Source organism: Cydia strobilella, chromosome 1 (genome assembly GCF_947568885.1).
Source record: "Cydia strobilella chromosome 1, ilCydStro3.1, whole genome shotgun sequence".
Taxonomy (NCBI): Eukaryota; Metazoa; Arthropoda; class Insecta; order Lepidoptera; family Tortricidae; genus Cydia; species Cydia strobilella.
In genome coordinates, this window is record NC_086041.1 from 5,296,692 (window position 1) to 5,318,687 (window position 21,996).

At 39.6% G+C, this 21,996-nt stretch overlaps 3 protein-coding genes across 3 annotated transcripts; 2 read left to right on the forward strand and 1 right to left on the reverse strand.

Moving 5' to 3' along the window:
• Positions 1-3,508: 3,508 nt before the first annotated feature.
• On the reverse strand, positions 3,509-7,301 carry LOC134748249 (trypsin CFT-1-like). The gene is made up of 5 exons (XM_063682984.1): positions 7,250-7,301; positions 6,303-6,471; positions 4,487-4,745; positions 4,014-4,175; positions 3,509-3,658 (listed from the first exon to the last, which is right to left on the reverse strand). Exons 1-5 carry the CDS (start codon positions 7,299-7,301, stop codon positions 3,512-3,514), a joined length of 789 nt encoding a protein of 262 aa, XP_063539054.1. The 3' UTR covers positions 3,509-3,511.
• Positions 7,302-9,611: 2,310 nt separating this feature from the next.
• On the forward strand, positions 9,612-17,322 carry LOC134754423 (uncharacterized). Its single transcript, XM_063690785.1, has 9 exons — positions 9,612-9,668; positions 10,587-10,835; positions 11,805-11,976; positions 12,654-12,826; positions 13,363-13,500; positions 14,391-14,561; positions 15,231-15,341; positions 15,670-15,858; positions 16,391-17,322. Exons 1-9 carry the CDS (start codon positions 9,623-9,625, stop codon positions 16,564-16,566), a joined length of 1,425 nt encoding a protein of 474 aa, XP_063546855.1. The 5' UTR covers positions 9,612-9,622; the 3' UTR covers positions 16,567-17,322.
• Positions 17,323-19,087: 1,765 nt separating this feature from the next.
• LOC134746798 (trypsin CFT-1-like) lies at positions 19,088-21,459 on the forward strand. Its single transcript, XM_063681349.1, has 4 exons — positions 19,088-19,212; positions 19,723-19,897; positions 20,150-20,405; positions 21,107-21,459. The coding sequence occupies exons 1-4, from the start codon at positions 19,164-19,166 to the stop codon at positions 21,401-21,403; spliced, it is 777 nt and encodes a 258-aa protein (XP_063537419.1). The 5' UTR covers positions 19,088-19,163; the 3' UTR covers positions 21,404-21,459.
• Positions 21,460-21,996: the final 537 nt, after the last annotated feature.

A 21,996-nucleotide genomic window follows, 5' to 3' on the forward strand; every position in this document is an offset into this window, starting at 1 on the left:
TTGTGTATTTTTATATGCTGTAATGTAAGGAGAGTTGGTAAATGTGGTTTAACAGTTCGATTGTGTTTTACAGTTGGAGGACAGCCCGGCGCAGGAGGCCCCGGAGGATGGAATAATGGACCGAGTAAGTAATCTCAAATACATCATATATTCTGTATTTTGTGAAATAATTTTTGGCAACAATGTTGCATCTGTATTCTGTAATGTAGGGAGAGTTGGTAAGTGTGGTTTCTTTAACAGTTCGATTCTATTTTACAGTTGGAGGACCGCCCGGCGTAGGAGGCCCCGGAGGATGGAATAATGGACCCAGTAAGTAATATCAAATACTTCGTGTATTGTGTATTTTTATGAAATAATTGTGGCGTATATATTCTGTAATGTAAGGAGAGTTGGTAAATGTGGTTTAACAGTTCGATTGTGTTTTACAGTTGGCGGACAACCCGGCGTAGGAGGACCCGGAGGATGGAATAATGGACCCAGTAAGTAATCAAATACATCGTGAAATGTGTATTTTTATGGAATAATTGTGGCGTCTATATTCTGTAATGTAAGGAGAGTTGGTAAATGTGATTTAACAGTTCGATTGTGTTTTACAGTTGGAGGACAGCTCGGCGCAGGAGGCCCCGGAGGATGGAATAATAGGCCGAGTAAGTAATATCAAATACAGCGTATATTATTTACTTTTTATTTAATAATTGTGTCCTCTTTATTATACTGTATGTAAGGAGAGCTAATAAATATGCATACACAGTTCGATTGTATTTTTCAGTCGGACAGCCTGGCGTAGGAAGCCCCGGAGGATGGAATAATAGGCCGAGTAAGTAATCTTAAATATATCGTATATTGTGTATTTGTGAAATAATTGTTGGCAACAATGTTGGGTCTGTATTCTGTAATATAAGGAGAGTTGGTAAATATGTTTTTTTTAACAGTTTGATTTAATTTTACAGTTGGCGGACCGGGCGGTGTAGGAGGACCCGGAGGATGGAATAATGGACCGAGTAAGTAATCTCAAATACAGCGTATATTGTGTATTTTTATGAAATATTTGTGTCGTCTTTATTAAATTGTATGTAATGAAAGCTAATAAATGTGGTTAAACAGTTCGATTGTAATTTAAAGTTGGCGGACCGCCCGGCGTAGGAGGACCCGGAGGATGGAATAATGGACCGAGTAAGTAATATCAAATACAGCGTATATTGTGTATTTTTCTGAAACAATTGTTGCACCTGTATTCTGTAATGTAAGGAGAGTTGGTAAATGTGTTTTTTTAACAGTTCGATTGTATTTTACAGTTGGCGGACCGCCCAGCATAGGAGGCCCCGGGGGATGGAATAATGGACCGAGTAAGTAATTTAAATACAGCGTATACTGTGTACTTTTGTGAAAAAATTGTTGCGTCTGCTGTATTCTGTAATGTAAGGAGAGTTGGTAAATGTGGTTTAACAGCTCTATTGTATTTTACAGTTGGCGGACCGCCCGGCGTAGGAGGCCCCGGAGGATGGAATAATGGGCCGAGTCAGTAATTTAAATAAAGTAATAATTAAATAATTGTGTCGTCTTTATTATATTGTACGTAAGGAGGCCTAATAAATGTGATTCAACAGTTCGATTGTATTTTACAGTTGGCGGACCGCCCGGTGTAGGAGGGCCGGGAGAGTTTAGGTATGGACCGCGTAAGTAATATCAAATTGAAATAAACTAAATCTATGTTTACGTATACATGTATTTTCTTTGACAATAAAATATTGAATGATATACAATGTATTTGCTTTTCTAATTTAAAATGTTGTAAAAGCCAAAGAGTATAAGGGTTAAACACAAAACTGTGTTCGCGTCTTTCCTGTAGACATACCCAAAAGTTAAGGGAAACACCTGTGGGCAATCGTTAATAACAGCTTGTGTGCCCACAAGATAATGTTGACTGTTGAGTTGGTATAGTTTGTTTAGTATTTGACACAACTGATGAAAAGCCGCAGTTAAAGGGTTAAAGAGGTATTTCCCGTTGGATATATGGATATAACGTATCATTTTATGATTAATATGTACTGTATCTGCAGTGCAGCAGTTCTATAAGTCTCGTTAAATAGGTATTGAAGTAGAACTGTGTCATTTTGTAAAATTGAAAAAAAAAAAATGTTTATGATATTATTTTCAAAATTGATTTCTTGGGGTTAGATATAAGGATATCACGTATCATTTGTACAAAAAAAATCTGCCACATATCTGGAGAAGTCCAAACTTGGTATGTTTAGAAAATTCTTTTTGTTTTAATTAAAAAAAAGTGGCTGAAATGTAATGATGAGGTATATTTTTAGAATCGCCTCAAAAAGCACACGATAGGTTTTTGAATAAAAAAAATATTTTTCCATACAAAAAAATAAATGTTTCAGCACTCCCCTCCCAAAGGAATTTTTTTTAGGAACTGCGGGTCAAAAAAATTTTTTTGGCCTCTAGTATGCGTGTGCCGAACGGTTAACCTGTACATCGATTTGCGGTTTTTTTATGCGAACGGCTGTTGATTGTACTCGTACAATTGCAATTTATAATTTATAAAACATTAAAATTAGTAAAGGAAATAGAGCCCTAATTCTAGAAGAAGGCTTCGTTTTTGGGTCACAGTATCCACACTAAACTCCGACTCTGAGAAAAAAATCGTCCAAGTGCGAGTCGGACTCGCGTACCAAGGGATCCGTACATTGTACATTATACAATTTTTAACAATGTACTATTTTTTTATGTGAAACGTGAGATGTCTAAAAAATCCGTTGGGGTCGGATCAAAAACTAAGTAACAAAGTCCGACTCGCGCTTGACTGCACATTTCTATTAGGTTTTCCTGTAGTCTATAGGTAAAGTTACAAAAAATATATATTTGAGATTCTTATACCGAGCTCTTTCATAGTTAAAAAAAACTTTATTTTTTAATTTTCTCATTTACCCTCCAAAAGTGGCCCCCATGTGTAAAATTCATTTGTTTATGTTACATGTCCGTCTTTGGGTCACAAACTTACGTATGTGTACCAAATTTCAACTTGATTGGTCCAGTAGTTTCGGAGAAAATAGACTGTGACAGAAGGACATAGACAGACAGACAGACAGACCCACGAGTGATCCTATAAGGGTTTCGTTTTTTCCTTTTGAGGTATGGAACCCTAAAAATAAAAACAAAAACGTATACCTATAATTAATGTCATTACCGGGTCTATTGCGTTAGACCCGGTAATGACATTAGTTACGTGTGCAAAACGCGAAGTTTAAAGTGTTATAAAAAAAACGTATACTTGTACTAAACAGACCATTCTATAGAGCGCCTGTGTTTCACTCGACTACCCCTCTATCCCTCACCTCATGGCGACCGTGACAGGACCCAAATTTGCCGCCTTTTTTTATCTCATTCTAAAAATCTTAACTGTTACATAAAAATGAACCATAATGAAAAGTGATGCAAAAAGTATAACAAATTGTATTTTTTATTGCTTGATTTGGGTAAGGTAGTCATACTTATATCCCTATGCAGTAGCAGCAGCGATCACCCAGTTGTTGTATAGATTTAGGCGCGTGTTGATGCTGGGGTACCAGCCCTGCGCGCAGCCCTGGACCCACGAGTGCACGCCCACAATATAGCCGTCCACCAGTAGGGGACTGCCTGAATCACCCTGGAAAAAAAACAGATAGGTTCTGCTAGGATATTACATGAAAAAGCGCGCCAAAATGTGGCGACCTAGCCAGCCGGCGGAGACCATGTTGCTAGAGATGGTGAAGCCTATCTCATTGTATCGATTGGTGCAGGTCTGCTGGGGTATCTTGAGATTACTCTCTTGTATTGTAAGGTTATCCTAATATGTTCTTACCTGGCAGTCCCGGCACTGTCCCCTGACGCCAACTTCGAGCCAGCCAGCGCAGACCATGTTGCTAGTGATGGTGAAGTAGCTCGTTGTATCTATTAGCGCAGCTCTGTTGGGGTATCGTGAGATTACTCTCTTGTGAGGTTATCCACTTATAAGTCATTACCTGGCACTGTCCCCTGACGCCGACGTCGAGCCAGCCAGCGCAGACCATGTTGCTAGTGACGGTGAAGCCGAGCTCGTTGTATCTATTGACGCAGGTCTGCTGAGGTATCGTCCAGATCTGCACGTGGCGAAGCTCTGAAGATATCGTCTCTGGGTCTCCGCTCTGAAATAATAAATATTTGTTCTGTTAATTCTAAGGACCAATGTGTAACTAACGTCTGACCTCTCAGTCATGGATAGCATTTATGTACCTTAGTATATTCACTAATGTCAATATTTTATTAAGATTAGAGGCACCGGGACAACGCCGTCCTCGAAACGTCGGAGGTAAATTTAAAACTTATTTTACGCGATTATTATATTTTAAAAGGAATTTGACGATTATAGTAGCATTCCTACAATCTGTCACTACAAAATCTGCGTAGAATTAGCTTGACCATATAAAACATTCAACGATTAAGAAAGAAAACTTACTGAAAACGCTCCCCATCCTATAGCCCAAACTTGCTGGTTGTCAGAAAAACTGTAAGCTCCGCCAGAAATCGATGCAGGCTCAACCAATCCCGGAGTAAGATGTATATTGAGAGTGGTTCTCAACACGGCGATGTCATTGTCCCGAGTGGTGGGAGAGAAGTTGGGGTTGACTGTGATGGTTCTGATGATGTAGGTGAGGCCGCCGCTGTTGCTGTATGTGGAGCCGACACGGGCGCGCCACCAGGTGGCTGGGTCTGCTCTGGAATATTAGTTGTTGCTACTTGTTTAGTCACACTGGCAACAATAATAATGGGTGAAGTTACCTCTACCATCCATAGAAAGTGAATATGTTGATGGAAGGTAGGAGCAAACTTTATTTTGTAGTTTAAGTTTATAAATTGCGCTTAAATGTAAGGATTGAGTAAAAGTATCTTGTATTGTATGTCTTCTTAACAATAGAAATTATTAGTAATCGCTTATATACTTAGTTATAGAAGAAAGATCAACAATAATTTTATAGCACCTATCTTTTCTCGAAGCGCTTCGTCGTTTTTTTGAACCCTCATAACTTAGGTTTGGATTATTCCAAATATACAATATTCTCGGAATATATTATATCTCAATAGTGGACTTATTAAGCATAAAAAAATTCAATTGCTCTTATACTTTAGATTTTATTAATATCTAAAAAACCCCGATTTCATCACTGTCTCACTCACTCATTCAACTCACGATGATCATCAAAACCTATGACATTTCCTCAAGGCCTATGAAGATTTGGTATGTATGATAGTTTTAGTACATAAACAAGAAAAAAATTCAAAAACTTAAATAAACAAAAAATAAAAAGTGGAATGGAATTTTGTATGGGGAATCAATAACCACTAAACCTTTAGTCGAAATTTGATATGTAGATAGTTTTTGTTATGGGGAAGGATATAGAATTTTCAACCCCAGAATCACGAATCAAAAAAGGGGGTTGAAAGGGGCGTTAGGGGAGAAAAGGGGTTGAAGTTTGTATAGGGAATCAGTAAAAAGCAGATTGTATTAAAGATGCCCCCAGATACGTATTTCAGGATTTTTAATAGTGAATTAATAGTAAATTTAAATTTAATTAGGAGATGGGAGAGTGCGAAAGCAACTTACAAAAGGAAGTGAAATCCAATTTCAAGCCATTGCCAAGACGAAACCATAAGGCTCGCACTGTCAAAAAGTTATCAGATCTCTTGTAGAGCCAAGCTTTTCTAACTCTACAAGCCCTAAGGCTAGGATTACACTTGTAAGTTTTACTTACGTAAGTAGGGACACAGCTATACTACAAAATGAGATATGAATATCGTTATCTCATTCTAGCAAATAGTTTTGTCCCTACTTACGTAAGTAAAACTTACAAGTGTAATCCTGGCTTAACTTCACAAATTTGTAAAGTAAAGTTAGGGCTTGTAGAATTAGAAGCTTTGCTCTACGAGATATCTGATAACTGTTTGACAGTGCGAGCCTTATGGTTTCGTCTTGGCAACATTTTACATGAAAATGTTTTTGGTGGGATGGCATTGACAGGAACGTATAACTAACGCACTTGCGCTAGGGATGCTACGAGTCATAAGTGACTAAAGTGACCCACTGTGAGTGGGTACTAAAGGATGACTCACGTTAGACTGGGCCGTGACCGGGCCGGAGCTTCCGGCTCTTCGTTTTCTATGCAAAGCATCACGTGATCACCTGTCATGTCATAGAAAAGTAAGCGCCGGAAGCTCCGGCCCGGTCACGGCCCGGTCTAACGTGAGTCATCCTTAACTGTCCCATTAGTACTTACTCCCCATCGGTGTAGAAGCACGAAGCAGCGGACAATATGGCGTTAGCAGTGAGGATGCTACCACCGCACGAATGCGCGTAAGTGCCCGCGCCGACGTTGGTCACCAGCGACGTCGCAAAAGGGTACCGTTCGATGGTCACTGGCTCACCGCCCGCTATCCGACTGCTTACTGGAATATTTATAGGTTTAGAGTTAGAGCTAAGTTAACAGCGATTCTGATAGCCCAGACTGCGCAAGTGTTATTTAAATATTTTAAAATATAATCTTGGTCTAACTCTATACATCTAATGTCACATGTATTTGCGCGGGAAATCGAGTAAACAATAGATATTACTGCAATGTTCTGCCACCAGAGTGCAGCACTAGACTTTTTAGTAACATACATACTGCACCTTTAACAGGTTTTTGACAAGTTTTCAGAGATAATAAAATATGACATTGATGCATCAAGGCGGTTTGTTTACAGAGGACGTACCGGGAAACGCGAATCCGAAATTTCGCTATCTGCCTCTTTATCGGCCGAATAAGCAAGAGTGACAGAGATGTTAGATAACGAAATTTCGATTTTCTTCACCCTCAGATTGTGCTAGTGGCGCCAACTGCGCAGAGTTTCGCGTAATATTCCCTAAGCGTGCGGACCCGGTGTGCAGCGGCTTGATAATAAGCCAGAATTAACGAGCCAGCGTGCAAGTAATTCGTGCGTTTTATTTGACGAGGTAAAAGCCTAATTAAAGGTTACATTTGAATTGCGACTCCAACATAATTACAGCTGCAGCATTGCAGCAGCGGCAAATGGCGATACTACTGCAAATTTTCTTGATAAATTTTTCTGCAGATTTACGCTACCGCGATAAGAATATCCGTCACTTATTTGATCAGGGAACTTGACAATGACATCCCTTATTTGGTCATTTACCACTGCAGCAATATAATATTGTAAACCTTACCTCTGGTATCAGCACCTATGAGCAGCAGACTAATTAACACTAAAACTAACATTTTTACTGCTCTAGCACACGCCCCTACTACACTTACAATATATAGGTACATTAGTTAACTGTTTGTTATCTTTGTTATCAAAAGAAATATCTACTTGATTTTCGTGACAATTTGGAAATTATAAACTGATAAGTGCTAATCTTTGTCATATAAACGGAATAATGGAGTTTAATCCTAAATCCCAAAATTTTGTACATGTCAGGTGCAAAACTGTCCCAATAGTAGCATCTCATTAGAAGGTGGAGAAATTAATGTCGATCAAAGGAATTTGTATACTTGTTTAACACAACGGTACCTACTCCTTGAAATTCGCTACAAATCCGCCTAACAAATGATATGTGGATTTTCATCAGAGAAGGCATGCATACTTTGCAGTAGAATAGAGGTAGGTACATCCCTATTAATTCAAAGGCAATAGTTATTTGTAAAACAACACACAAGGGGGCAAATCTGTTTCTTAACCCCAAGTGCTAATGTTGATACCCGAGCAAGCGAATGATTCCAAAATTGAACCACTAGCCTACCTGCTTATTTACGGCATTTCCGGCTGGAAGAACTCGGCAGTCACCGAAACTTCTACATGATTTGTGGTATTTCCTATAAAAAGGGACCTTATTATCGATGGCGCTTACGCCATTATAAACGATGCTCCGATATAAATACAATGCCGCGCGACGCTGTGCGGCGTAAGCGCCATCGACAATAAGGTCCCTTTTCATAGAAAATGCCCCATTTATGGTAACAGGATCTAAAAGACGCATAACGGGTTCAGTACTACTGGACCTACTACTGCACTATTTATTTATTTATCGTATGGCGGTTACACACTGGTTACAAAAAATACAATAAAGATTCAAAATTTACAAGTAAGCAGATATAAACTCGCATTGTTCGTCAGATTTTTGAAGTCTTCAGCAGGTCCGTTGTATTTGGTGAGGGGGCACTCGAATACTGTTGCAAATTTCTACACTCGCACGCCGCATACTCGCTCCATCCCCACTTGTGCCAAAGGTAGGAACAGTTACCGAACCCAGTCCTCAGGCGGTTTAGCTTGCACCATATTTGTCGACTCTCATTAAACCCTTTGGGCCGCTCCTCTGTGTTAAAACTACTTAGTACTTACTACGAGTCGTGCTGTCTCTTCAGGTTTAGGACGAAAAGCGAGTGTGTCAACGACCGGGTGTAGAGTTGTAGACTAATGAGAGATAATTGAGATAATCGTGAGATAATCGGTACGTGACTATACTCACAGCCACCGATAAGTAGATTATAATATTTTAATAGTTATTAACCTACGAAAGGTATTTCTATACAACAAATCGCTGAATAATTCAGCTAATGAGAACCATCCAGCTAGAATTATCCATACTTAATGCTAACGCTGTGCCACAGATCATATGCTATCTTTATAGGAATAAGGCATTTTGGCCCGCTCGCCAACCTAATCCCAAAAATTAGAAGAGGAACAACTTTTTATGAAAGCGTGTGCCATCTGACCTTCCAACTCAGTGTTAACTAGGCCTCAACAAGAAAACTCCGGTTTCCTCACGATGTTTTCCTTCACCACACAAGCCCTTCCATTAATACAGAAAACGTTAAGTAGGTAATAAAAAAAGACCGGACAAGTGCGAGTCGGACTCGCCCACCGAGGGTTCCGTACTTTTTAGTATTTGTTGTTATAGCGGCAAGAGAAATACATCATCTGTGAAAATTTCAACTGTCTAGCTAATGCTAACGGTTGATGAGATACAGCCTGGTGACAGACAGACGGACAGACGGACAGAGGAGTCTTAGTAATAGGGTTCCGTTTTTACCCTTTGGGTACGGAACCCTAGAAATTGCTAAAACAGCGATCGGAACGCGTTTGTTTTGACTATCGTTGAAATTGCAAACAAACTATTCTCCTACATTTCTTACCTGAAGAACTGCGGTATTCGAGAGGTAGTGAATAATCAATACGGAGGTACAATAGAGATGCTTTTATTTATGAATAGTCAATTAATCGATTCTTAATTTTCAGAGAATACCTTCTATCCAGGCTGAAATATTTCTTATGCTTTGTGTCAAAATCACCGATATTTCAATGGAAGTATACATGTCCATTATTTCACCTGCGTGTTTAATTCTCTTCTTATGTTATGTGTTGTTATGTGTGTCATTTGCAATAAGTACCTAAATAGTAGGTAAGCTAAATCGCTTAACGCTCTGCTTTCGCTAGCACTGAGCCCGGAGCCTAAGATTGTTTGTTAAGCTATAATTGTTTGTATAAAAACTGTCAGCATCGAATTCAGCGTGGCAGTCAGTAGTGAAACTACAACAAAATGCGGTGGTTCATACTCCTGTGCGCGGCTGCGTTCGTCAACAATGGTTAGTTTACAGCCGGTGTCCAATCCACTCCAAACAAGGATTGTTTCTTGTGACATCTGTCGTGTCGTATTTGGAAGAGCTGAAAGTTGAAGTTTGATTTTTTTGTGGTGTCCAGAGTTGTCAAAGCGAGTTTCACGTACTTAATTCTTTTTTTATCAAATTTTACCTTAACAGCTCATGCTTGTTGGGAAAAATTGTATTTTACCAGCTTGCTGTTTTTAAACGGTTTTTATAGTTCAACGTTTAATGCAAACTTTTTGATATAAGTACTTAGTAAAGAAACAAAGAGTTAAATTGAATTCTTATTATTATTATTTTCATCTACTTAATAATTGTATTAGCTGCTAGGGTAAAAAGTTGTATACTTAAATACCACACAAGTCCGAAGTTAGTTGCACTTCATACTTTTGAAATTGAGATTTTAATAGTTATTTGTTTTACAAGGGGGCAAAGTTGTTGTATAACCTCTCGTGCTAATATTTATATCCGAGCAAGCGAAAATTCCAAAATTGAAAAGTGGAATCTTGAGTTTAGGGTTAAAAAAAATTATCCCCGAGTGAAACACAAAAATTTTCACCACACCAGCACAAGGAAAATACTAAGTGTCATATCAAACAAGATCAGAGCAAATCGATTCAAAATGAATGTTATTAAATATTTATGATTCAAAATCATCTTTTAAAAGTCAATTTTACCAGCAAATAACAGAAAACAACTCAAAATTTGCATTTGATTACTTTGCCTCGCATGTGAACAAAATGCAACTTTCTTATCAGTTGTTGAACAAACAATTGAGCCTTTGCCAGCTGGTTTGGTGAAAATTATATTAATTGTAAAATCATCTACATTGTCGGTATGAAAAATGTTCACGTGTAGCAAAAACCATCTTTGCTCTTTTATTGCACAATATACTTTCAGCTAACGCCCAAAACCAAATTTGGGAATTGAACAGCGGCCTAACCGACCTGGTCGTTGGACCGGACTCCGCCGTCCACTGCCAGCTCACCAACCCCTCTGGCAGCATCGCCTTCGATGACTTCGGGCCGTGCAGGGTTAACGTCGACCGGGTCACGGAGCAGCACAGTGGAGTGTGGACCATGAGCATAATTCAGGAGAATAATGTGTTGGCTGTACAGGAGAGTTTTACTGTACAGGTTACTTCTGCAGGTTAGTGTATCCTGACCAGTCCTCGAGCATTATTATATCATCTTCACCATTGGAAGGTATACAACTGACCGTGACCTAACTAAACCAGCAGCCTTTGTGTTTAAACTTTGAACGTCATTAGAGCATTGCCTAGGTTACTTCTGCTGGTCTAGTATGGGACCTATTACGAACCTATTTATTTATTTTATTTTATTTGTAAAAAAACTCTTGCGGGCTTACAGTTGACCCCAAAACGCTCACAAGATAATACACATACAATATCAACTTAATAAAAGGGCCTATTTTAGATTTAAGCTAGTTATTAATTTCGTTTACGTAGTACCACTGTATATATCTTGTATGTAAATAAATAAATTAATTGACTTAATAAATAAATGAATTAAAAATTATACAAATAAATAAGTAAGTATTGTATATTTCCCACCTATGTAACTAATGGTCTAAATGACCCTTACGATATTGACAATAATATTATTGTCATCATGATTACTTCCGTTATTATCTAAAGCAATTTCGATTCCTGATTGTGATCTGATGGCATTTTGTATGTGAAATTAGCAAAATTGGTACAACATAAAATGAAGGTCACGGTCGTGATAATTGCGTGTTATTTATGTTTACAAAAATAAATGGGAACCAACGCGCACAGTTCAAGAAACCACAAAGTTGGTTCTGCTGTCTTCTTTAAAACTGCGAGTGTATGCTAAAGGATGACTCACGTTAGACCGGGCCGTGTCCAAGCCGGAGCTTCCGGCGCTCACTTTTCTATGACATGACAGGTGATCACGTGATGCTTTCCATAGAAAACAAAGCGCCGGAGGCTCCGGCCCGGACACGGCCCGGTCTAACGTGAGTCATCCCTAAATCGAGAGTCGAATGAAATGATAATAATTCATAAAACAGAAGCCCCTTGGCGTTGGCTCTCTAAGGTTTCTTACTATAATAGAATCAATTTTCCGAAAATTGCAGACTCCAAACCCACGGTATCAACGAGCGTACAGCAAGACAAGCCTCTAATAAAGCTTTCGTGCTTTATGGCGAGCGCTGAGGTAGTCACAGCCTGCGTGTTTAGAGACCCCTCTGGTCGGTTGCTACAGGCTCGCCAAGGCGTCTCTGAGGACCGATACAGCTTTTTTGAAAGGTATGTTTTACTACGATGAACCTGCTAAAGTCGTAAAGGTTTCATTTAAGAGACAGCCACAGACTCCAAGTCCATGGTGTCAACAAGCGTGCAACAGTAGAAGATTCTAGAAAAGCTCACCTGCTCGATGATGAGCGCTGAGGTGGCCACAGTCTGCGTGTTTAGAGATCCTTCTGGTTACCTGGTGGTTTTCTGATCCTACAGACCCGCCAAGGACTCTGAGGACCAATACAACTTCATCGAAAGGTGTGTGTTTCTACGATGAATCTGGCAATGTTGGAAAGGTTTCATTCAAAGGCAAGAAATAATTAAACTAGCAGTAATATTTAAGGTTAAAAAAATACTACATTTTTCTATCAATTTCTAAGTCTGGCCGGATTATTAAAATCAAATTGGCAACTCATCATCATCTTCCTCGCGGTGTCCCGGCATTTTGCCACGGCTCTTGGGAGCCTGGGGTCCGCTGGGGAAAAGCGACTGCCATCTCACCTTCCAACCCAGAGGGGAAACTAGGCCTTGTTGGGATTATTTCGGTTTCCTCACGATGTTTTTCTTCACCGAAAAGCGACTGGTATAAATATCAAATGATATTTCGTACATTTGATATTAAAATCAAATTGGCAACTATTCATTAACTTCTTATTATCGCATATTTACTACTTGTAATGTTTTCTTAGCTCTATAGCCGGTGTACAGAGCTGTGGCATAGATATCAACGGACCCCTGACTTCAGACCTGGGCCTGTGGCGCTGCGACCTCCAAACCACTTCGGATACCTACTTCGGCCATCTCTCCGTGCTGTGCCCCTGGGCCATGCAAGACCCTGATATAGCGGCATCTGTTATCTCAGGTCGGTCTTTAAGGAATTTTAATTTCTGTTTGTTTGCTTCTGTGTATTGTCTAGATACTCTGGATGACTACGAATGACTATCAGGGCCTCTTGAACCATTCACTAACCCGGGGTTAACCGGTCAAAAATTTGACACTGGGTTAACGGTTTAACCGGTTAACCCTGGGTTACTGGGATGGTGCAAGTGGCGCTTAATGATTGTGATACAAGAAAGTGTGATACACATAATATTTGTTATACCTACTTAGCAACGTCACCATGGCAGAGTTTATAAGGCTTGTAGCCTACAATCTAACAACCATATTTCGTCAGGTGACTACCAAAACTCACTCATTTCTAAAATATAATTAAACAAAAATCAACCTTATTAAGGTATTAATATGGTTCAGTAATTTCAGTATGGCTGTTGAAACACAGAAAAAGATTATAGATTACAAGTTATTAAATTTATAGAACATAACTAAGAACTCTTAATGGTTCTTATTCTACAGAGGTCTAATTATTTGGCTGGTAATAAATCTTTCTTCTTCTTATAGTTCCTACTCTGACCAGTCAGACCAAGGATCAGGTGGTGAATGAGGGAGACAGTTTGACTATGTCCTGCTCGATCCAGTCCGCCATACGTTATTGCTATTTCCGAGCCAGAAACGGAAATATCTTCAATGTAAGGCCTGGTAAGTATTTTATTACTCTTATACAAATATAATTATCTTATTGTATCATTATTTTGTGTAATTAGTGCAAGATATAAACGACACGTTATCTATGCGAATAAGAATCAGGTGCAACGTAGCTAACTAACAACTATTAAGAACCTGTTAGGTGTTTGATGGTTGTGTTGTGTACCTATGACATACCTTATGATACCTATGAGGGTCGTCCTAGTCAATGAGACTTATTTTTTCCTTTTATTGTAACGGAGGTCAATATAATAGAAACATAATTCTGATGTAATGACCACTTTGTCCCAGAATATTGCTATCTTCTTTCTCATTTTGTTGCATTCTCAGTTGCAACATAATGAAGTTCAGATACCAGTTTTTTTCAAAAGAGAGTGCCATCTGACTGTTCGACCTGGTGTTTTCGTCATCGATGAACAATTGTCGTCATGTCAGATGATAAGAATACTTTGAAAAGTTTCAAGTAACCTAGTAACCACAGTATTTTTTCAGCCCTCTTACAAAAATTTAAGAAAAAATGTCGGATTGACTTATGTACCTATAGTGTACATTCACCATTATAACTATGGATGATATAGAAAGGATGCCAAACTCTTAAGGCAGAATTGTTGCAAAAGTGATCGCTTTTAGCTTTAAATAATAGTTCCTAATCTCTCCGGTGGCGCTAGTTAGGCTCTGGGACATAAGGCAATAAATAACCCGACCAAATTACGTAGGTTGTTTTTGGTAGTATTTCGGTGAATGGTGGCTTGGTGGCGCCGCCTCATTACTGTTTTTTGATGGACACTTTTCATACATAGAGATTTGGCTCCTTTATATAGTCTCCATGATTATAACCATAGGTATTCGGGATTTTGACACATCTATGACCTCTTGCATTCTAGGTATGACTTCTTCTTCCATGGAGTACGTCGGAGCCAGCTTGGAGGCAGGAGAGTGCGGCGTGCGCTTCCCTTCGCTCCTAGCTACCGATAGCGGTACTTGGAGCTGCCACGTCGGCTTACCAGACAGCAGCGAGGATGAACAGCGCGTGCAGTTTTCCATTGAAGTGCAAGGTATAGTTAACGCTCCTGGCTCTTTTTCCATGATGGAAAACAATTACTTGATAAGATTCTGTGATCTTCCTTTAAAAGAAACTTTTTATATGGGACATGACTACAGGCAATTTCGTTAGAAAATTTGGGTGTAAGAGGAAAGCGTGCGATGAACAGAGTCAGATGTCTTAGTAGACTTATATTGACCGGGATATAGACCGTGATTACCTTTTGTATTATTTGTGAGCTCCCGATATTTCGACGCAGTAAAATACAAAAGGTACAGTATAATACAAAAGGTAATCACGGTCTATATCCCGGTCAATTTAAGTCTAGTGAAACTAACCGTGAATCATTCAAAACTCCAGATGTCTTAGGTTGCTTTCCCACTGACGTCCAGTTTTTTGCGGGTACGGTTTTCTGGAGGATCCAGTTTTCTGTAGTATGCGTGCAGTATCCCACAAACAGAATGCTCGTGTGAACGTTCCTATATTAGCACGTATACTACTAAAACGGAATCCTGCAGAAAACCGTATCCCGCAAAAAACTGGACGTCAGTGGGCAAGAGCTCTTAGTAATAACATATTACAATTGCCACTAGATAGTTCAGTAGGAGCGTTGTCAGATACTTTGTCCTGTAGGTATATAGTGACTGCAAAACAATCAAGCTGAAGTTATTATTCATTTCAGAACCGATATCCGCTAGCCAGTTCGTGGAAGGCAACGAGTTGGTGATAGAGGGAATAGTCAATGGAAATCCTGCGCTTGACTACTGCAGATTCGTCCGCATTGACGGACAAGGTATGTTATGATATGATATGAGGCTTACGCCGTCGTCGAGTCGCTGGTGTTCTATTGAATTCATTTAGGAAAGTGGACCTACACAAGAATTGCACGACTTAATTCCACCTTTTCCGTTCCATCGCCGGGCGTCACTAGGATATAGAGCATATTAACCAATTTGTTCTAAGCGATTTGTCTCTTCAAATCGAATGCGGACTGCTTCGAAATGGACTTCGCTTGTCGCGATACTCAAATACGATATAGGCGGTCTAATTAAAACACCTATTCAATTAAATCGCTACTTTAACAGAACTGTAACTCATTCTCATAATCTTATTACCTCCAGGATTCACTTCTGAGAATGTACCAGCCGGTTACACCGACAGCAGTTCTCTCAGCCAGGGTCATTGCAAGATACGCGTGGCATCGCCCACAATTCTGGAGCATCATCCCTGGACAGTAGTGGCCAAGGTCCAAGGCCAGGACACAGAACTGGCACAGTCTACTAACCACAGTATTGAGATGCCCCCTCCAGGTAAATAGTGTCACCTCTGAGAACGTGATAGATTACTGGCTGACAGCAGTTCTCTCATCCAGGGCCATTGCAAAATCCGCGTGGCATCGCCCACAATTCCGGAGCATCCCTGGACCGTGGTGGCCAAGGTCCGAGGCTAGGACACGGAGCTGGCACAGTCAACAGACCACACTATCGAAATGCCACCTACAGATAATATCTGTCACAAGCTGTCTCTGCATGTTCTTTACCTTACTTTATAGTAAACGACAGTATAATGATGTTAGAGATAAGCCATAGGGCTGATTAAGGATTAAGATAGCTCTCCGATTAGCCTGGCTGCCGTGGTAAACTAAGGGCCAGTTGCACCAATTATAATCGACGGACTAGTCAACGTGACTCAAAAAAGAACCATGATACTTCCCATACAATACCATACGGTACAATACGGGGACAGATGGTTTGTTGCTGTCAATGAACCGACCCACTTGGCAATCTCTTATAGAGTGTAGCCAGAAGTCACTCATTCATCAATTTTCCTTTCTCATTCCAGATCGCCCGGTGACTTGGTGGATATACGTGGTGCTGGCTGTGACACTGGTAGCGCTGGTAGGCGTGTTTATCTTCAAACGCAACCGCCGTTGGGCCGCCGAGACCGCCGCTGGCGTCCGCGATAGCTTCAGGAAGAACAAATACCCTGAGCAGGAGAAGCCGCCCCTACCAGCTTAATCATATCCGAATAGACCCGGCATTAGAAAGAGTAAACTGACAGCTGCGGGCGTGTATTTCATAAAGGGGCCCACTGATTATCCGTCCGCCGGACGATATCAGAACATATATTTGACAGTTCCGAACAACTGACAGGCCCTTAAGATAATAGGGTTGGCCTGTCGTAGTGTTTAGCAGATGGCGCCAGCATAGCTTGCCCTGTCAATCCCTAGAATGGTGTCAAATTGTTATTTTTTTAATACCCTGGATGCCAGCGCTTTAAGCCAAATCTCATAGATAAAGGGGCAAGCTATGATGGTGCCATCTCTGCAAACCTTTGACAGTTAATTGCCAACCCCATTAGGACGTCATTTAGGGAAAACGATTCAGTCCACAAAAATCTGTCAATAGAATTTAAACTTTGCGTCAAAAAGAAGATGGATTCTTGTCGTTAAATTACGCCTGAAGCGCCTGTGTATTTTATGATGCAACGCGGTGTTACCGTAGGTATATATATAAAAAGTATATTATTTAATTCGACTTAAAGTTATTTATGTGACTCCATGCCTTCTTAATCATATGTTTACAACTGAATATGAAATATGCTTAGAAAAATATATTTTTACAAACTGCTGTCATTATAGGTACTCTTCTTACTTTTGGATCATTATAGAGCCGGCTCAGACTTCTCTGCCACTTTATGTATGTTTTTGAATATATTTAACTGTGATAAATGATAATATAAACACAATGCAAATAAATTATTTCATCAGAAAACTATTTTGTATACAAATTCTTGGCTCAAGTGTAAATATATGGACCTAAGTACTTAAAATAAATGAAACGAAATAGGGTAGTGTACTTACAACAAATCAAATCAGCTATAAATACGCTATATATAGGTACATTCTCGTAGATATCATATACCGGGTGTTTTCTGTAACAGGAGCAATAAATTAAGCTGTAGGCTGTACTCCTCAAACTGACCAACATTTGTTCAGCAACTTTTTAAAATTATGAAATTTTTAGATTATACCTTTTTCATACTATTTAAATATTATTTTCAATGTACGCTGCCATCTGTGTGTTTGACGTTGCTTGTCACCCTTTAAACATAACAAATTTTGCAATACATTGCGTCTTAGAATAAACTTTAAAGTGTAATAAAAATCAAAACACAAGTTATTTTTAAAAGTTTCTGAACTAATGTTGGTCAGTTTGAGGTGTACAGCCTCCAGTTTAATTTAATGCTCCTGTTACAGGAAACACCCGGTATAGATAAATTAAATGTTTTCACAGCGCTAATAAAATGAAATATACGAAAGTAGACAAAAAAACAACCCAAATATGTTTTTGTGCTCGTACTTAATTATTATAATTTTAACGAAACCAAAGGAGTTGGATACTATGACGTCACAGAATGGGTTGTCATACTACTAATTTCATAGCAATAGCACAATAAAATTACTTTTAACATTCCAAAAAGAGTAGGTGACTGACTGGTTTTGTAAAATATTGCAGGCTGTAAGGTCGAGCTCACAAACATCTTTACTTTATTGGCTTTTAAAGATGTTTTTAAACTCGACTGTACCTCTACCTACATATTGTTGGAATCAGGCTCCTGATAATTAATGACGTTCTCTTGTGAGTAATGTAAGTAATTACATTTGTCGATAATTAAGGGAAATACCTATAAATAAATAACACTGAAGTGCTCCTAAAGCGCGATAACAACCATTATCGGTGGACACTCGAGTAGATATTTGACGGAAAACTCTGGAATTCTAAAAGACTAGCAAAACATCAAATTCGTCGCCAGATTTTTAAAATTGTATATGTACCTATATATAGCGATCCTATCCTTTACAATATATTTATGCGACAATGTAACATTTGCTATTTGAAACAGCAACGAGTGTTATTCATTTAAAGTTCGGTTTAGTTTAATTAAAAAACCGGACAAGTGCGAGTCGGACTCGCCCACCGAGGGTTCCGTACTTTTCAGTATTTGTTGTTATAGCGGCAACAAAAATACATCATCTGTGAAAATTTCAACCGTCTAGCTATCACGGTTCATGAGATACAGCCTCGTGACAGACAGAGGGAGAGCGGAGTTTTAGTAATTAATAGGGTCCCGTTTTTACCATTTGGATACGGAAACCTAAAAACTAACAAGATGAGGCTCCTTATTTATTTGGAAAATGGAAATTTGACTGAACCATCCCTCTGTCGACAAATTAAGTAATTACTTAAAGATATAAAGGATACAACAGGCAGCTTTATCGCTAAACACGATTTTTTTCCGACAACTTAGTAATATAGGTAGGTATGTCGCTGATACGTTTTAAATAACTGCATACTACATACGTAGGTATCGAAAAACAACTTTATAAATTTCCATCATTGATGTCTGGATAAACGCATTCAACGTTCCGACAAACAACGTTCCTTGTATTATTTCTGATTAGATATAGGATTAAACTATGATTAAACTTGATTTGAGGAACACTCAATAAAGCACTCCAGTTATTGAATATTATGATACAAATAGTCAAAGACAAGCAGCGTTCAGGCATTGTTACATTTGACTCGGCACTCGGGACCGACTGACGGACAAGATGTTTGCGCATTTTATTTTTACCACTATTTTCCTGGGGTTAGGCTTTGGTTTGTACCATTGTTTTTATAATTTACAATAGGTATCGAAAAACTGTTAATTTTTGTCACGACAGATAAATTACTCACTGAAATTAACTTACTTACTGAAACTGGACTTAATATACCTACTTACTGAAAAATCATAAATAAATTAAGTACCTATTAACGGATAAAACGGTTAGTTTCTGGATATTCAACATGCTTAATATAAATGTTTAGTGAATATAAGAAATATTACTCAACTACTCGAGACTCGTACTAAGCGACATTTACCGCCTGGGCAAATTTTTCACGGTAGGTAAGTAGGTATGTAAAAGTAAGTTTGCTTTACAATATTCATGATAATATATTACTTATATTGTGATTCTATTCACACTTTTCAAATTTTTAAGGCATAAAATATGTATATACTAATGTACATATTTTATGCCTTAAAAATTTGAAATCTAAAATATTCGACCGAGCACTTACTAACATCACTAACGCGTTACTAACGCGTTGTTTCACGATCCCGTTTAGGAGCCATCATCCAACCACGCGTATCTTCAAACTCCTCGGCGGCCATTCAGCGTTTCCCGTTCACCGCCGCCATCTTGTACGGCCCGATCGGGTATTTCCGGCAGGTGTGCGGCGGGTCAGTGCTAACCCCCAATGCAGTACTATCGGCTGCCAGCTGCTTCGATAACCAGGGGAGGTAAGTAACAATAACGCTGTTAATCTGAGGTGCCATCATCCAAACAGGGTAGCCTCAAACTCCTTGGTGGCGGCGGCGAGTAGCCATTAAAGCACAATAGCAAGATAATAGAATCATAGCATTGCGTTTCTTAGGTACTTATTTCGGGTACAATAATGTCTGTTACTGTTTCAACAATTTACACCTCCCTATAAAATTTTAGCTTAAGTATCTACCACGATAGACGCTTGACTGACGTCCATGTATTTTCAGACCAAACCCAGTATCGCAGTACCGCGTCCGCGCGGGCTCGGCCCAGCCCAACGCCGGCGGTTCCGTCGTCTCCGTGCTCCTGATCACACTTCATCCGAGCTACAACTACCGAACTCTGCAGGCCGACATTGCTGTGCTGCGGGTAGCCACGCTGACGTACTCAGCAGCTGTGCAGCCAGTCGCTATAGCTGGGGCCAACTATAACGTGACAGATAATGATTCTGTGTTGGTGATAGGATGGGGACAGAATCAGACTGTAAGTGTATTAGTTTCACTTACACTGACGTATTTACTTGTCGCCTGATCAACCTCCAACCGACCTACAACTACAGGACTGCAGTACTCGTGACAGTGTCAAAACTGACATAATTTTACGCTAACGTTTACGTAATTTACTTTCTATACATCTCGCTCGCACTAATATGCGAGTACCTACGAGCGAGATGCATAGAAAGTAAGTTACGTTCTCGATAGCGTTTATGTCAGTGCCAAACTGGTTGTAGCCACACTGGATGACTTCGCTGTGCTCGCCCGTCGTGCAGCCTATTGCTGTAGCTGGGGCCAACTATAAAGTGTCAGTGTCAGACAATGATGCTGTGTTGGTAATAGGATGAGTTTCTCTTGCCGCTATCGCTATACTTGTATTAGCTGAAGCCAAATATTACGTGGGGAACAACGGTACAGTGTTAGCGGTAGTCGTGATATGGCAAATTAATTAATATCCATTAAAAATTTCAATGATAATTACAGATTTGATCAACAGCCACTGAGAAAGAAAGAAATTTTGAGGTGCAGTTGCACTTTCTGGTCATTTCAACTCAAGAGTTGAAACCGAACCAACAGCTCAAGAACCGTTTCGCTTCCAAGCTTGAAGTTTCATAAATTTATGCATAGGTCAGCCATTTGCCAAGTTTCAATTTTCAATCAATGCGCTCTATGTAATCAATAATATTCCAGGTGTCCGCAGAACTCCGGAACACTCTCCGCTACGTGCAGCAGAACGTCGTCAACCACTCGTACTGCAAAGCCCTACTAGGCTACGAAGGGCTAAACGTGACTGAAGGCATGTTGTGCACGGGACGTGCGAACGGGGAGTTCTGCGGCTCGGACTATGGCGGGCCGGTCGTGCACGCGGCTAACAACGTGCTGGTGGGGGTGGCTGCGTACAGCTACCGCTGCGGGGAGAGGCGCTACCCCAGCCTGAGCACCAGGGTCTCGGCCTATACTCACTGGATTGTTAATACGGCCAAGTGATTTGATAGATTTTTAGAACAATGGTGGATTTGAAAATAAAATGTGGCTTTATTGGGTTTTGATTGTTTTTTTCTTCAGCTTCTACACATACCATAAATATAGGTATATCTATTGAAATTTGAATTTAGCAATTAATTTATTATTACCTATGTTTAATTTAATGACCTCTAGCCTAGTCCATACTGACATTAGTGACATGGCCTATGAAGATGGAGGTTCTGGGTTCGAATCCCGGTAAGGGCATTTACACATTGTGTGTTTACCTGTTTATCACAACATAGATCAATTTATGTAAACAACAAGGACGATTCGCATAAATTTATCACTTAATATTTATTTACTCATTTATTTTGCACGTGTATGAGAATTTCATATTACTATTGAGTCCTTTTTCGAAATTACGAAGTCCTAAGCGTAGTTCAACAGAAAATGTCTACTTTATCTCATGTTTAAATAAAGACTATATATGAATTATAGAAGACTTTTAATTCTGACATTACGTTTCTTCAATAATAAAATTTCTTGAAGTACGTCAAGATGTCTGTCTCAGTGTCGAGCCTGGCGCGCGGCGGCTGCGCGCGCAGCAGCGGCAC